Source organism: Ixodes scapularis, unplaced genomic scaffold, assembly GCF_016920785.2.
Source record: "Ixodes scapularis isolate PalLabHiFi unplaced genomic scaffold, ASM1692078v2 PGA_scaffold2__306_contigs__length_199485367, whole genome shotgun sequence".
Taxonomy (NCBI): Eukaryota; Metazoa; Arthropoda; class Arachnida; order Ixodida; family Ixodidae; genus Ixodes; species Ixodes scapularis.
This window is the reverse complement of record NW_024609857.1, coordinates 190,960,242-190,973,879: the sequence shown is the minus strand read 5'-3', so window position 1 is coordinate 190,973,879 and position 13,638 is coordinate 190,960,242. Positions and strand designations below refer to the sequence as shown.

At 46.6% G+C, this 13,638-nt stretch overlaps 1 protein-coding gene across 4 annotated transcripts in view; it reads right to left on the bottom strand.

Moving 5' to 3' along the window:
- Positions 1-1,206: 1,206 nt before the first annotated feature.
- LOC115316337 (UDP-xylose and UDP-N-acetylglucosamine transporter) overlaps positions 1,207-13,638 on the bottom strand; it is a 29,907-nt gene continuing 17,475 nt past the window's right edge. For all 4 annotated transcript variants that reach the window (XM_029975730.4, XM_029975732.4, XM_029975731.4 and 1 more), the window contains 3 exons: positions 10,355-10,430; positions 5,283-5,355; positions 1,207-1,986 (listed from right to left, as the gene is read on the bottom strand). In XM_029975730.4, the coding sequence (XP_029831590.3) occupies positions 1,749-1,986; positions 5,283-5,355; positions 10,355-10,430 (387 nt within the window). In that variant the 3' untranslated portion in view covers positions 1,207-1,748. The remainder of the gene's footprint in view (positions 1,987-5,282; positions 5,356-10,354; positions 10,431-13,638) is intronic.

Genomic DNA, 13,638 nt, shown 5'->3' with positions numbered 1-13,638 from the left:
ATGAAGGACAGTAACTGACCATGACGCACAAACACGTAGGTGGGGCAAATAGTTGTACTTCCATATATGGGATATTCACTGGACGTCATATATGCTCAGAACGAGCTCTCGCTAATAGGCTGCTACGACCGGCAACCTTGATGGTTTGTAGTTCACATTGCAAAAGAACTGCATGCTTGCTGTCAACGCGCTCAGCAGTCGCGCACACAGCTATGGCTGCCAGTGAATGCTTCAAAGGAAAGTCCTCCCAAGGTGTCTGTCAACCAAACATGCGGCTGTTGCAACTTTTTACAGCAAAGCTGTTAAGGGCTAGGTTCCCCAGGATTGTGTCCGGTACGTCGACACAAACCTACCTGGACAGCTACCGCCATCTATAAGCGATGGCAGCAAGCACACAACCAGTATGGTTTCTGCCGTCACTTGTAGATGGCGGCAACCTTTCCAGCTATAATAGAAGAATGGATAGTTGGGCTCGATGGTGGGAATTCATTGTAGGAAACGGCGCGAAAAACAAACGACGACGAGGAAGAAGCACAAAGTGTATCGAGTACAGCTCCGCAGGTCTTCCTTCCTCACGAGAGTGGAAAGGCTGAACGTTTTCTTTTCTCTTTTTGCTTTCTTCGTAAAGAATGTTTATCAGTACATTTGACCTAAAATAACCAGAGCATGCAACAGATGTACCTAGTAAGAAGTTAGAACCGACTTTAGCACTAGGCACATGACCCATTCTTCAAAGATATTGGGAGATGGTCACAAAAAAAATGCTGTCTAGCATCTTTCAAAAGTATTTGCTCTTTCCCGCTTCCCCTTTTCCCCCTTATAGTTTTCTGCCCATTTTTCACTCTTCGCATCTCCACTCGAAAAAGAAGCAGTTGAGATGCCCCCCTGAAACAACCCACTAGCCCTACATCATTCCCCTTCTACTATTTACTTGCCGCACAACATGCCCTATAGACCAACACGCCGCCCTGACGTTGTGCAGCTGCGGTGGCGCTGTCGACGGCACTGCAGATGTACAGACGCTTCACTTCGCGCGAATTCGGTTTCTGCGCATGCGCAGTGCCCACACCTGGTGTGGGCAAACGCGAGCTTGTTTGTAAACAGTGTGTCGGTCTACACAAAGAGTCGTGCTCAGTGCTGGTGTGGACGCGGGCACAAGTCCATACTCTCGTCCCCATGCCCCAACCGGCGAAATGAGCAACTGCGTAAAGCTTACTACCGAGATTTTTATTCAGTTGAGAAGCGAAGTTGACACGGCATGACCTGCGCACCACACTGCATTTCATGAGTTGCGGGCGGCACTGCCCGAGGCACGGGAGTGGTTCAGCACGTTTGGTTTGCACAAGCACATCCAAAAGCCGCGAGCTTGGAGCTGTGCTGTCTGGAACGGTGTGACGTAACTCGAAATTAAATATGTTTAGTCATGGTGACTGACAGGATTAAAATGACAAGGAGTTTCACATTTGAAAGAAGTGCCCCCCCCCCCCCCCCCCCCCTCCCTCTCATTTCGTCGACGACTACAGATGAGGTGTCGCCACGTTGCAGAAAGCGGTGCAATGCCGACACCTCGCCCGCAGCCACGTCGCCGTAGCCAAAAACACGACGCTCACTCCACCCTCCATGCAAGTCGATGGGCACGGCTTGGAGCAGGTCCGGTCGTCGGACTCCGTTGTGGCGCAGCACCTGGATCTTTTGCGAAGCTTGTATAGAGCACTCATTGTCCCGGTCCTAGAAACGGCGGGGTGGGATCAGTCGGCTTTGAGGGGCGGCCGGACGGCTGCACGCAGGCGGGGGAACACTTCGGTGAACACGAGGGTGCCGGTGAACACCAGGGCGGTGCCGAACCAGTGGACGGCCGTGAAGGGGTTTTGAAAGTAGTAGAGCGACAGCAGCAGCGACACAAACTTGCGCAACGTGATGACCAGCGTCACCGTCAGGGAGGAGCATTCGGTGGTCAGTACGTACACCGACCGGATGCACACATATCTGGGGGTGCAATCAAGGTCTCTCGTGGGCCGAATAAACGAGCGGGATAAGTGAACGGGCTGCACAATGCCACTTGTTATACGGAGCTGCATTCGGTAAATTTTCACATCCTACACTTGTAGTACTTTTAAAAAGCATGCAGTGATGCATTAGTTAGACATTTTCAAACACCTTTTAAAGGGGCAAAAAAACTGTTGGAGCACAAGCAGACTTCATTGCACTGCGAATACCATTTCAAAATTTATGCGTTAAGGGGGGACACTACCCAAAAAAAAACTTTTCTGCAAAAAATGTTGATTTTGAAAAATGTCATATTTACATCCACCAGCACCTGGAGAGTGTTTCCAGAAAGTTTCATTAGTTTACACCACATAGTTAATTTTTTATAAATAATTTTCGGTCCATTGAAGCTAAAGCAAAGGTAGGGGTTAGGACACTTTGAACACATTTTTCTCCGTTCCACATTTTGGCATAAATTTCATTTTAGAAAAACTCTCGTTTGTTAATGGGACAAGAGGAAAGACTCACTTATTGTTTTTCCTAAGTGGAATTTTATGGGCAGTGAAACTATGGAATTGTTTTTTTACTTTGTGGATGTCTTTTATAAAAGATGTTAAGATTTTGTGGATGACATAAAAGGCAAAAAAATTTATTTGATTTTTCACTGCGATGCTAGCATAAAGTAAATTACTTTTTGGAAATTTTCACAGCTGCACTCTCCAGGCATTCTGCTGCAGATCTGGAGTAGAAAAATGTTTGGTATTACATTAGGTTCCCAACGATAGTTTTCCTAAACAAAGTCGGTGTGTTCCTGATAAAAATGACTACAAGTTATTTTACAGCTCATGTACACTGATGAAACTTTGCACTGCATTCTGCCTTGCAACTTCCAGTATATAATCTAAATTTCATTCATATTAAGCCATAGGTTTAAAAGTTAACCCTCTTGGGTAGTGTCCCCCCTTAATCTGTGCAAATAAAAAATCAGTGCTTCGAATTTGCCCTTCCATTTCTGTGCAACTTGCTAGCATCTACTGCGAAGCACATAATTAAATTTCAAAGGTAATTTAGTTCTGTGCATCAATGGCACATTACTAGTGGATATTTATGATGGTGAAGTCAGCATGTAGAGAATAAATATGTCATAAAAAATTGTAGAGCCCTTCCACTTCACATGAAGATGGAGGACCAGCGAAGCTGTTGTTTTTATGACGTCTAGGACAATGCCTAGAGGTCGACTTCTAGGACAACCTCTCCGACGACCTCAAGGACGACTTCTAAGACAACCTCTAGGACGACGTCTAGGATGACCTCAAGGACGATGCCTAGAAATGATAAGAGATCCGGACCTCACTAATAATGTCAAGGAAGGCTGACTCATACTGGTTGCCCCCTTTTTATTTTTATTTATTCATACTTGCCACGACCAATGGGGAGTTTTCTGTCAACATCCGTGGACACATTTCCCAGATCCTAGCGCATAACAGCTTCGCTATAAAATACAGCTGAACTCATTATTGGTAGTTCCAAGCTTTCATTCTACTGCTAAGTCAATTAAAATTTAATTTAAATTTTATTGAATGTGTCCACAAACAGTTGGGGGGGCCTATTTAGAGGTTTTAACTAAGCATGAAAACTAACCTTATGGTGCAGCCCAGCTACACCTAATCACTGTGATTTATCAACCGTTTTCCAATACCCAAGTTCTAAGTAACCTACCTTAAACCTCCAATTCTATAAAAAAAAAAAAAAACTGAAACAGATGTTAGAATGTTCCAGTCTATCCACAATTTTATTGTACAAGTTTTACTGCCATGTATATATTGTCAATTAGCATTCACTAACTTTTATTAAATTTTTAATACACAAAGTGTGGCCATGTACCATTTCACCCCAGAAGAGAGTTTTAAACCTCCACACAAGGCTGTGCTGCGGCAAAACCACACAGACAAAATCGCGAATTCTACACCGTGGGTACAGCTTTTTTGTACACCGGTGCACGGTGAGAAGCGCACTCAACAGAGCTAAATGAACCACCTGAAAAGACCACAAACATTGAGAAATATCCCAAAACTTTGGAGCACTGTGTCAAGTTCAATACGAAGATCATATCAAATTGCACGTTATTCGGAGCAATACATAAAAGTGTTGCAAATTTGTGTAAGCTTACCGTAGAAATCTGGCAGTGTAGCTATGACCAAACTATTAGTTTTAAAGCGAAGCCGTTATGCGCCAAGATCTGGGAGAAAAAATGCGTCCACGGATGTTAACAGAAAACTCCCTATTGGTCGTGGCAAGTATGAATAAATTAAAATTAGAAAGAGGGCAACCAGCGTGAGAAAGCCTTCCTCGGCATTATTAGATAGCGAGGTCCTGATCCCTTGTTATCTCTAGGCATCGTCCTCGAGGCCGTCCTAGAAGTCGTCCTAGACGTCATCCTCGAGGTCGTCCGAGAAGTTGTCCTTGAGGTTGTCCTTGAGGTCAACCTAGAAGTCATCCTAGAAGTCGTCCTCCAGGCATTGTCCTCGAGGCCGTCCCAGAAGTCGTCCTCGAGGTCGTCCTAGACGTCATCCTCGAAGTCGTCCTCGAGGTCGTCCTTTAGGTCGTCCTTGAGGTCATCCTAGACGTCGTCCTCTATGCATTGTCCTAGACGTCATAAAAATAACAGCTTCGCTGGTCTTCCATTTTCACGGGAAGTGGAAAGGCTCTACAATTTTTCTGTTCTGATGACACAAAACTAGCTCTCTGCGCAATGTTGGCGCAAATTACCCATATTTTCGTGAAACGTAACGGGCGCAGTTTGGCGCAAATGGCACAGCGATCGTTACTTTCGTAGCCCCATCAAATTTTAATGCACAGATTCCAGTTAACGCCAAGAGCATGCTCTTGGCGTTAACTGGAATCTGCACTAAATAATCTGTGCACACTTTGAAAAATGAAATTGATAGAGGCTGTAGCCTATAGCAGTTTCATTTTTCAAAGTGTGGAAATAGAAAGATAATGTGGCACACGGCTGGTGAAACATACGCAACACAAGTACACCAACCCAGAGTCACAAATGTGACCCTGGGAAGAGAGTAGCAGGAACCTACAAACATATTGCGCAATAAGGACGTGAAAATGTACCCTAGCATGGGGCTCCAGCCCCAGCTTGTGCGTGGGACCACTTTCAATTTCCGTTTTATAAAAGTTCCTTAATCCAAGCCTTATGCCTATCGGTATGGCACCAGTATGTACAATAAGTAAGCCAAACTGAGCGCAGTGTTCAGAATCGACCGGTCGACAGAAAAGGATACTGCATGACGGTGTTGCAGAACAGGTATGCCCAAGCCTTGGGGATGAGGGCAAACAGAGGGTACGCCAGTGGTTCTGAAAGCAAAACGCTGCTAGTCACTGCCCTTGCCTCGCAATCGCAAGAGGCGCTTGGTGGCAACCAAACAGAAGTGTGTGAACCAGCCTCAATGGGGGTGGCTGTAATGTATACCAGCAAACCGCTTTTCTGAAAATCTTCCAGTTGTACTCGCAGGTATTTTGCTCAGCCTACAAATTATCTGAGTGATTGTCATTTGATTGAGAGTCTGCGTATTTTTTGTTGAGGATTTTTCCCTTTCATTCCGTAAAAGATTACAATTCGCTGTAAAGAACTTTAAAAATTGACTCAGCATTTCTGTAACATCCAATGCAATAGTATAATTCGGAGTTTGCCTTAACATATTTCTAATAAAGTAGTGTCAGGCTCCGTCCCAGAGCATATAGTACCGTAAAATAGCGAACCTGTGCCCATCCCTTGTGTTTGAAACATTTGAAATATAGGCAAGGGACACACAAAGTGCCGACCCAAGGGAACTTTCGTGCCTACTGACCTAACGGCGCTGTTTCTCTGCGTCAGCTGCATTTTTCAAGCGTGCCGGTGCGAGGCAGTGAAGCTCAATGTGAGAATGCCAGTGCAAAGCAGGTTTGACGAGAGTTGCGCAGCTGCTTTAAAATTTAGGGGTTCTGCCAGGCCATCTCGCTGGCCCACCCTTCTCGGCTCGGATGAGGGCCTACGTCACCAGGTGCCCTTCTCTGCTTTTACGTTTTTGGACGTAACATTTTTTCTCGAGATTATCTCCGAATTTTAAGTGAGCAATTGCCCCAAATTTTATGATACATCACCTAAAAAATAATTGTTGAAAATCGTAAAGAAAAAATCTGTCAATATGAGTTGCGGCGATTGCAACGAAAATGCCCTCCGGTCCATCTCGAGAAGAGTTGCGTGTGGTGCCGCAAAAGGCACGAACACCTGGTTTCAGGAGAGTGCTTTTCTTATGCGAGTGCTTGCACAAGAAAAGCACTAAGCGTGCACCTGTTCCCTCGATAGCCCTTTTTACTAGCACTACGCGATGCCGTTGCCCATTAATATGGAGATAAAAGAATGTCGGCTAACAATTGACACAATTAAAACTGCCAAGAAAATTCGGGTGCTCGCTATTGGCGCCGAGTGCCAGATTCAATAGCGTGGGTGAATTCTTCAGTTTATCCATAAATTCCTGTGGGCCATGTGGTGATTCTCTCGTGCCTACAGAACGGTTGAAGACCAAGCATCTACACGAGTCGTGCAGATGCTTGGGGGAAGGCACTTTTTCTCTCTCCCCCATATTGTTTACGTTAAATATTTCAAACGTCTGGGGAGCGATCGCCCCCCGGATGTTCCTGCTGCGGTATCGGAGGCTGATAGATATGTTTGTGCAGTGTATTTGTACGCCCTCACTAAATGGCGCCACCGACCCACTCCGTAATGACTGCGCAGAGGAAGGCTAAAAAAACTCTCGTCAGAGGGGGCAGACTCTCGAACCGCGAGGATGGAAGGCTGCTGTCAATCTGGTCGCGTGTGATTAGTTATTAAAGTACTATGTTAAAACTTAAAACCCAACCCCGAAGTTTATAACAATTGGCAACGAGAAACGGTTCGACGACAAGCTGCAGAAGCCGCCAAGCAACAGCACCATGGGATAACCCGGTAGGAATTCTACAAAGCTACGCTGTGCGTGAATTCCGGAAATATGGACATGGCGACTTTTGGCAAGCAGATGAATACAACAACAAGGAACTTAGGTTATTCTACACGGAAAGGGTTGACGCATTCTTCAATGCAAATGGCATCGAAGACGATGAGAAGTAATAGATCTTCCTATCAACCGTCAGGACCAGTAACTACGCGACACTCCGGTGTCTGCCAGCATCTGCAAAGCCAAAAGAGAGGAAGTACACGGAGCCCCCCCCCCCCCCCTTATGGCTACCTTGAACAGTCACTGCAGCGCTCCACCGTCCAAAATCGCCGAGAGTTTTCGCTCCAACACACGAGTACTGCTCGAGAACGAGAGCGTCGCTACGTTCGTCGCCGAACTTTGGCAAATGGCAAAACACTGCAGCTTCGGAGCAGCTCTCAACTGCATGCTGAGGGACCGCCTCGTGTGTGGGATACGGGACAAGACTGTGCAGCAAAGACTGTTGGTGGAGAAAAACCTAACTTTGGAGAAGGCTGTCGAAATCTCGAGGTTGGCGGAAGCAGCGGAATGCAACGCGACCGAGATGCAAAGAGGCCATGTGGGTGCACCCACTTCGAGAAACCAAGCAGGTACCACCAATCATCTCAAGTTCCACAGGAAGAAAAATGGTCAACAGGGACCTAAAGGCCAAAAATGGAAGGATCCAAAGGCCACAGCTAAAAAGAAGCCAGGACCACAAGACAAAGCAAGTGCCTGCATTCGTTGTGGTTCCCCGGATCTCAAGCCCCTGGACTGCCTGCACATCAACACAAAGTGCTACAAGTGCGAAAAAGTTGGGCACCTGGCAAGTCGTTGTTTGTCGAAGACAAACAACAACTTGCCAAAGAAGCAGTTCACGAAACAAGTGAACGCACTGGAACCAGGCGGTGAACCATCCGAGTACTACTTGCATGCATTGTAAGCAAAGTCAACTTCGAAACCAATCATGGTAACACTCATGGTCAATGGACTTCCACTTGAGATGGAGCTAGATTCAAAATCCCCTGGCTCGCTGATCTCTGAGGATACATACCTGAGCCATCAGAAAAGTCTGCTTAGACCAGCTGAAACAGACATCAAGCTCAAGTGCATCCGTGGACCCATTCCTGTGCAAGGAACTTTGACAGTGGACGTAAGCCTCGGTGGGACCAAAAGTCAACAGACACTTCTGAAGAGACTGGATGGCAGCATTTGACCTACTTCCACGGCAAGTAAACTCCACTCAACTGGGAGAAACTGCTACCGATTGAAGGGTACTGGAAATACGCCAGAAAGTTGAAGAGGTCTCCAAACCAGGTTGGAGCTTGTTCTGGCATGCGATGCTTCACCGTATGGTGTGGGCGCTGTGTTCTCGCATCGAAAGGACGGCGTGGAGTCACCACTCGCGTTCGCGTCCCGAACTCTGACACTGGCTGAGCGAAATTACTCACAGTTGGAAAAGGAAGCACTGGCTAGTATTTTTGATGTCAAACGGTAAAGAGACTACCAGCTGTGTTAAAGTCTTGTGCTCATCTCTGACCACAAGCCACTTTGGGGATTTTTCGGGAATACAAGGCAATTCCAGCCATGACAGCTTCGCACATCCAACGCTGGGCTCTTACTCTTGGAGCTTACAGGTACAGCATCGAGCACAACCAGGACGTCTCTTAATGGAAACGCCGGTGCCATGAGCAGGCTTCCCTTTAAGACGGCACATACAGATCCTCCGGAGCTGGTCAACTCAATCTCGAGCTTCGAAAAGCTGGCGGTTTTAGTCAAGCAACTGCAACAACCCACAAGCAGTGACAAGGACTTAAGCCAAGTGCTACAGTGGGTGGAGGAAGGATGGCCACAAAAGCCTCCAGACAAGTAACTTCAACCATTTTGGAACAGACGTAATGAGCTAGGCGTGCATCGGAATCTCCTGTTTTGGAAAAACCGGGTGGTCGTGCCAACGCCTGCTCGCCAACACACCTTAGACCTGCTGCATGAAACTCACCAGGGAATGGTGGTCATGAAAGGCACGGCGAGATCTCTTGTGCGGTGGCCGAACATGGAAGCAGAAGTAGAGCACTGTTCACAACAATGTTCACAGTGCCTCCAGAACTCCCCAACGCCACCAAAAGCAGAACCGGTACCCTGGTCCGAGCCAAAGGAATGCTGGGAGCGTCTGTATCTCGACTTTGCAGTACCATTTGAGGGAAAGATGCTACTGGTGTTCGTAGATGCGAAGTCAAAATGGCTTGAAGTTCTCATTAAGGCAAGTGCCACATCCGAGCAAACTGTAGAGCACCTACGTGACCTTTTTACAAGGTTCGGACTACCAAAGTACATTGTAACAGACAATGAAACTCCATTCACCAATCAGCCGTTCCAACGAAATGGAATCAAGCATCTCCAAACTGCCCCTTTTTATCCAGCATCTAATGGCTTGGCAGAATAGATGGCCTCAAGAAAACAGAGAGAAGAGACCTCAAAGCTCAGACTTGCTCAATGGTTGCTCATGTATCGCCGAGCAGCCTGTCCAACCGGAACGTCTCAAGCAAAACAGATGCTGGCTTATCTAATGAAAGCAAGACTGGACCTTTGTATTCCCAGGAGGGGTGAAGAGGCAATTCTGGAGCAATTGCCAACAGAATCTAGGCAACGGGCTGAGCAAGAAAAAAAGGAAAAGGGACTACGCTACAAGAAAGGGACCAAGGTAGCAGTTCGCAATTTCGGCAAGAGACCTCGATGGTGGTTGGGTGAGGTTGAAAACACCAGCGGAACATCCATTGTGACTGTATCAACTCCGCAAGGGCAAGTGCTCCGCCACAATGACCTATTCAAGCCACACTTGATCACTTTGGTATCAAGTCCTGGGGAACAACTGCGACCTAACAAGGACCAAGGCTATGTAACGAGCAAACCAAGGACAGTGGAGATGCAAGGACGTTCTGTACGAGACGACCCACACAAACTGTCTGCAAGCCCCTAAGATTCCCATAGCCTTTAATTAGAAGGGAGGAGGGCTGTGTATTTGTACGCCCTCACTAGATGCCACCACCGACCCGCTCCGTAACGGCTGCACCGAAGAAGGTTAAGAAACTCTTGTCAAGGGGGGGGGGGGGGCGACTCTGGAACCGCGAGGACGGAAGGCCGCTGTCATTCCGGCCACTTGTTATAAGTTAACAAAGTATTACGGTAAGACCCAACCCTGAAGTACATAACAGTTTGCCTCCAAAGTCATTCCAATCGGGTTAAGAGCACGAAAAAAGACTAGTCTGTAAAGTGGTCAGCTTGTCTGACCTTTTGTTTTTTATGATGTGTCATAGAGTTAACCTGTCCAAAAGTGGAAGTAAGGTGGGTGGGGCACGGCTCACCTGACTGGGTAAAGGACACGGCGTGACTGTAGATGTTCGGCACCAGCAGCAAGAAGCCAGGCAGTGGCAGCGCGTGCTGCACAACAGCACAACACAACATGCATACTTGGGTACCACAAATTACTTTGGAAATGTAATTTAATTACAACGACAGCTACTTTGTTCCCAAAGTAGTTAAATTACAATTAGAGTTCCTAGTGCACAAAACTAATTATTTACAATTATGCATTACTTCAGAAACTAATTCGATTGCTTTGCAATGACTACTCTCTGCACTGAAGAGCATTTCTTTTTCATTACACGGCTGTTTGGGATACAGTATATTATGGTGTTATACATTGATGACATAGTGTTACATTTATGACATAGTGTGAGTTTCACCGACTTCATTAAATGGCACGAGAGCCGAGTTCAGAGTATGATACGAGTCGTTTCATCATCTTACAACACCACCGAGTTAATTAACGTACTTATAATTGGCACAGTTCAAAGTAAAAAGGGACAGCCTTGGTAAGCACTGAAAATGTCTAGCGGAGGCTCAAGCTCTTAATTATCCTTGGCCAACACGAGTCTTGATAAGGTAATGGCGTCACAATCACATTGGTTTGAATCTTTCTCTCCCTCCTGACAATGGAAGACACTCTCGCTTAATATGCGGCAGCTCCCGTGCCCCTGTGCACGTGCTGTGGCTTGGACAGAGGCTCAGCTGTGCATCCACGATCGGCGCCCTCATGCAGTCTCAGTGTTTCCAAAGCCCCATGACTTGGCAGAGAGGAACATTAGAGACGGCTGCTCAATCTATTTTTGCCTCTCAGTGACTCGCAGAACAAAGTTCCAGCGTGCCAAAATTATGAGAAAAGTAATTGCAACTCACATTCGACAATTATTGAGGCTAAAAAGTAATTTAATTGCAACTACAATTACTTTTAGTCAAAAGCAACGAATCACAATTACAAAAGACTAAAAAATGATGTTAAATTGTGGTAATTCAATTACTGTGGTTGAATTACCATTCAAGTATAACTGTGTGCCACTGACGTCTCAAGTTGTCTAGTGAGGAAGATCACCAAGTACAGTGTAGACCGCATATAACGTAAGTCGCGGGAGTCGCGACAATCCACACTATAAGCGGTACCGCGCTATAATGAAAACATCAATTTTTCAGGCCAAAATACATGCCATGAGACAACTTACCTATGTAAAAGAATTTATTTTATGTTAGATGAAAAATAAAGCTTAGTATGAGGAAAGTCTTTATTTCACCAGACTAGTACACTTCTCTCTCAAGTGTGTCACACATTTTGAAAGAAATGAGCGACTTTTGCCTGGCGCAGCCTTTTAATGGCGTTGCGGGTTGCGGACGGACGTTGCGAGCGTTCAGGATTGCTAACCCTAATCACTTTTCTCCGGTGATGAAAACGCGTGAAAATTCGCATCCTTTATACGGTGCGCGCCAGTAATACCTTCAACTTGAGCACAGGCATGAATTGCTCCAAATAAGAAATCCAGGCGATGTTCGAAAACACAAATGCTTAGAAAGCACCACTGTACTCGAAGTAAACAAACACAACGACACGGGTGTTTCTGCCGTCTTGAGAGTGCTGCCACGACATCGCCGCACGAGTAGGTGGATCTTCCCTTCTAGTACGTGCTGGGTTATGATAGCGACACACGACGAAAATTCAAAGTCAAGGATAGCGCTTTTACGCGGAACGATGAGCTTCCACCACGCTGTCTACGGTCTACGTCGACGATCAAAACCGATGCCATGCTTGCGAATAGAAGAAGCCGGCCCGCAACCGGCATGCAACGCGCGCGAACACTTCTCCTCGACTTGCGATTGGTCTGTCGTTGCAGTTGTTTCCAACGCAGCGGAGGGACGCACGCACGTGAACGACACGTGCGTGCGTCCCTCCGTCGCTATGGCAACTGAAGCCTCTCTCTTCGCTTCTTCGAGCAACCTCGTTGCCCCGCGAGTGCCGCTTGCGGCTAGCGCCGTTATCTAGTGTCGCACAGGGAAGCGCGCTCGCTGCGCCGGTCGATCGGCACGGTCGGCGGGCTGTTCCAGAAACCGCACTATAACTGGTATTTCCCTTCGCGCGCCTGCATTTTAAGCGGTATGTAATTACATGAAGTTCTATGGGAGGCGAACCGGTGGTTTAAAAAAGCCGTGTTATACCCGGTCCTGCACTATAAGCAGTTACGTTGTGAGTGGTCTATACTGTAGCATGATTTTGGGTGCAGGAAGCAGGCACAGGCAACACAGTATACCATAGTTTCCGGTCTATAAATCGCACCCCCCATAGACCATTCCACTGAAAAGAGTTGAGAGGGAAATGCCCCGGTGGCATTGCCCGCTCCGTAAACTGGGCAGTATCACATCCGGCTGGCATACGAGCGCAGTTGAAAAATCGCATCATTTCGAGAATTTCAAGCACAACTGCGCGGATTTAGATGTGCAAGTTAATGTACAATGCTATATCCGATAAAGAATCTAACCCGGCACAATCTTGCTGTCACCTGCCTCGCAAGAAAAAAAGAGTGAGTATAACCCCGTAAACAGTGTCATGGTCTGTCATCTCAGGCGAAAAGTGAATGCGGTAGCAGTAGCTTTTTGCAAGATAGAGTTTGTACTGATTTAGGCCTTTAGCAAACACGTGGGAAGTCTAGATAAAAAAGAAAAGAAAACACGCTCACCAAATATAAAACAACTGCACAATTTTTTTTTTTATTGAACAACAAATTTGAGAATTTATTGCTTGCTAGCCTTGGATATGAAGACCTATACACCCAGTGTGACGCACAAAATGAAAGCATGCTGTGCACATTGGTATGCATTGAAGTCAGAGTGGTGCGGTTGCCCTGGGTTCACAGCAACAGCTGCGTCGTTATGTGCTCCAATAGTTAAGTGTTATGTATCGTGGGGACAAAGTTTTATGGCTTTTTTAACTCACCAATGATTTGGGGACAGCGACAACGATGGATTTGATTATTGATTGATTATTAGGTGTTTAATGGCGCAAAAAGCAACATAGGCCATGCTGCGCCAAGCGACAACGATGGACCTGTGCAATAGACGACGTAAGAAATTTGGTCTCCCGATCACGTCTGTTACTGTATCGGCACGGCTGACATATTCTACACTGCTGCTTTGCGCACTATGTTTGTTTATGTGCCAGTAACGCCCACATATGTTAGTGCCGATGGGATCGAGTGAAATACCATCCCACACTCGCGGGTATGCAGTGCCGATTTCGTGGGAGAGATGCCCTCCAAAGACATTT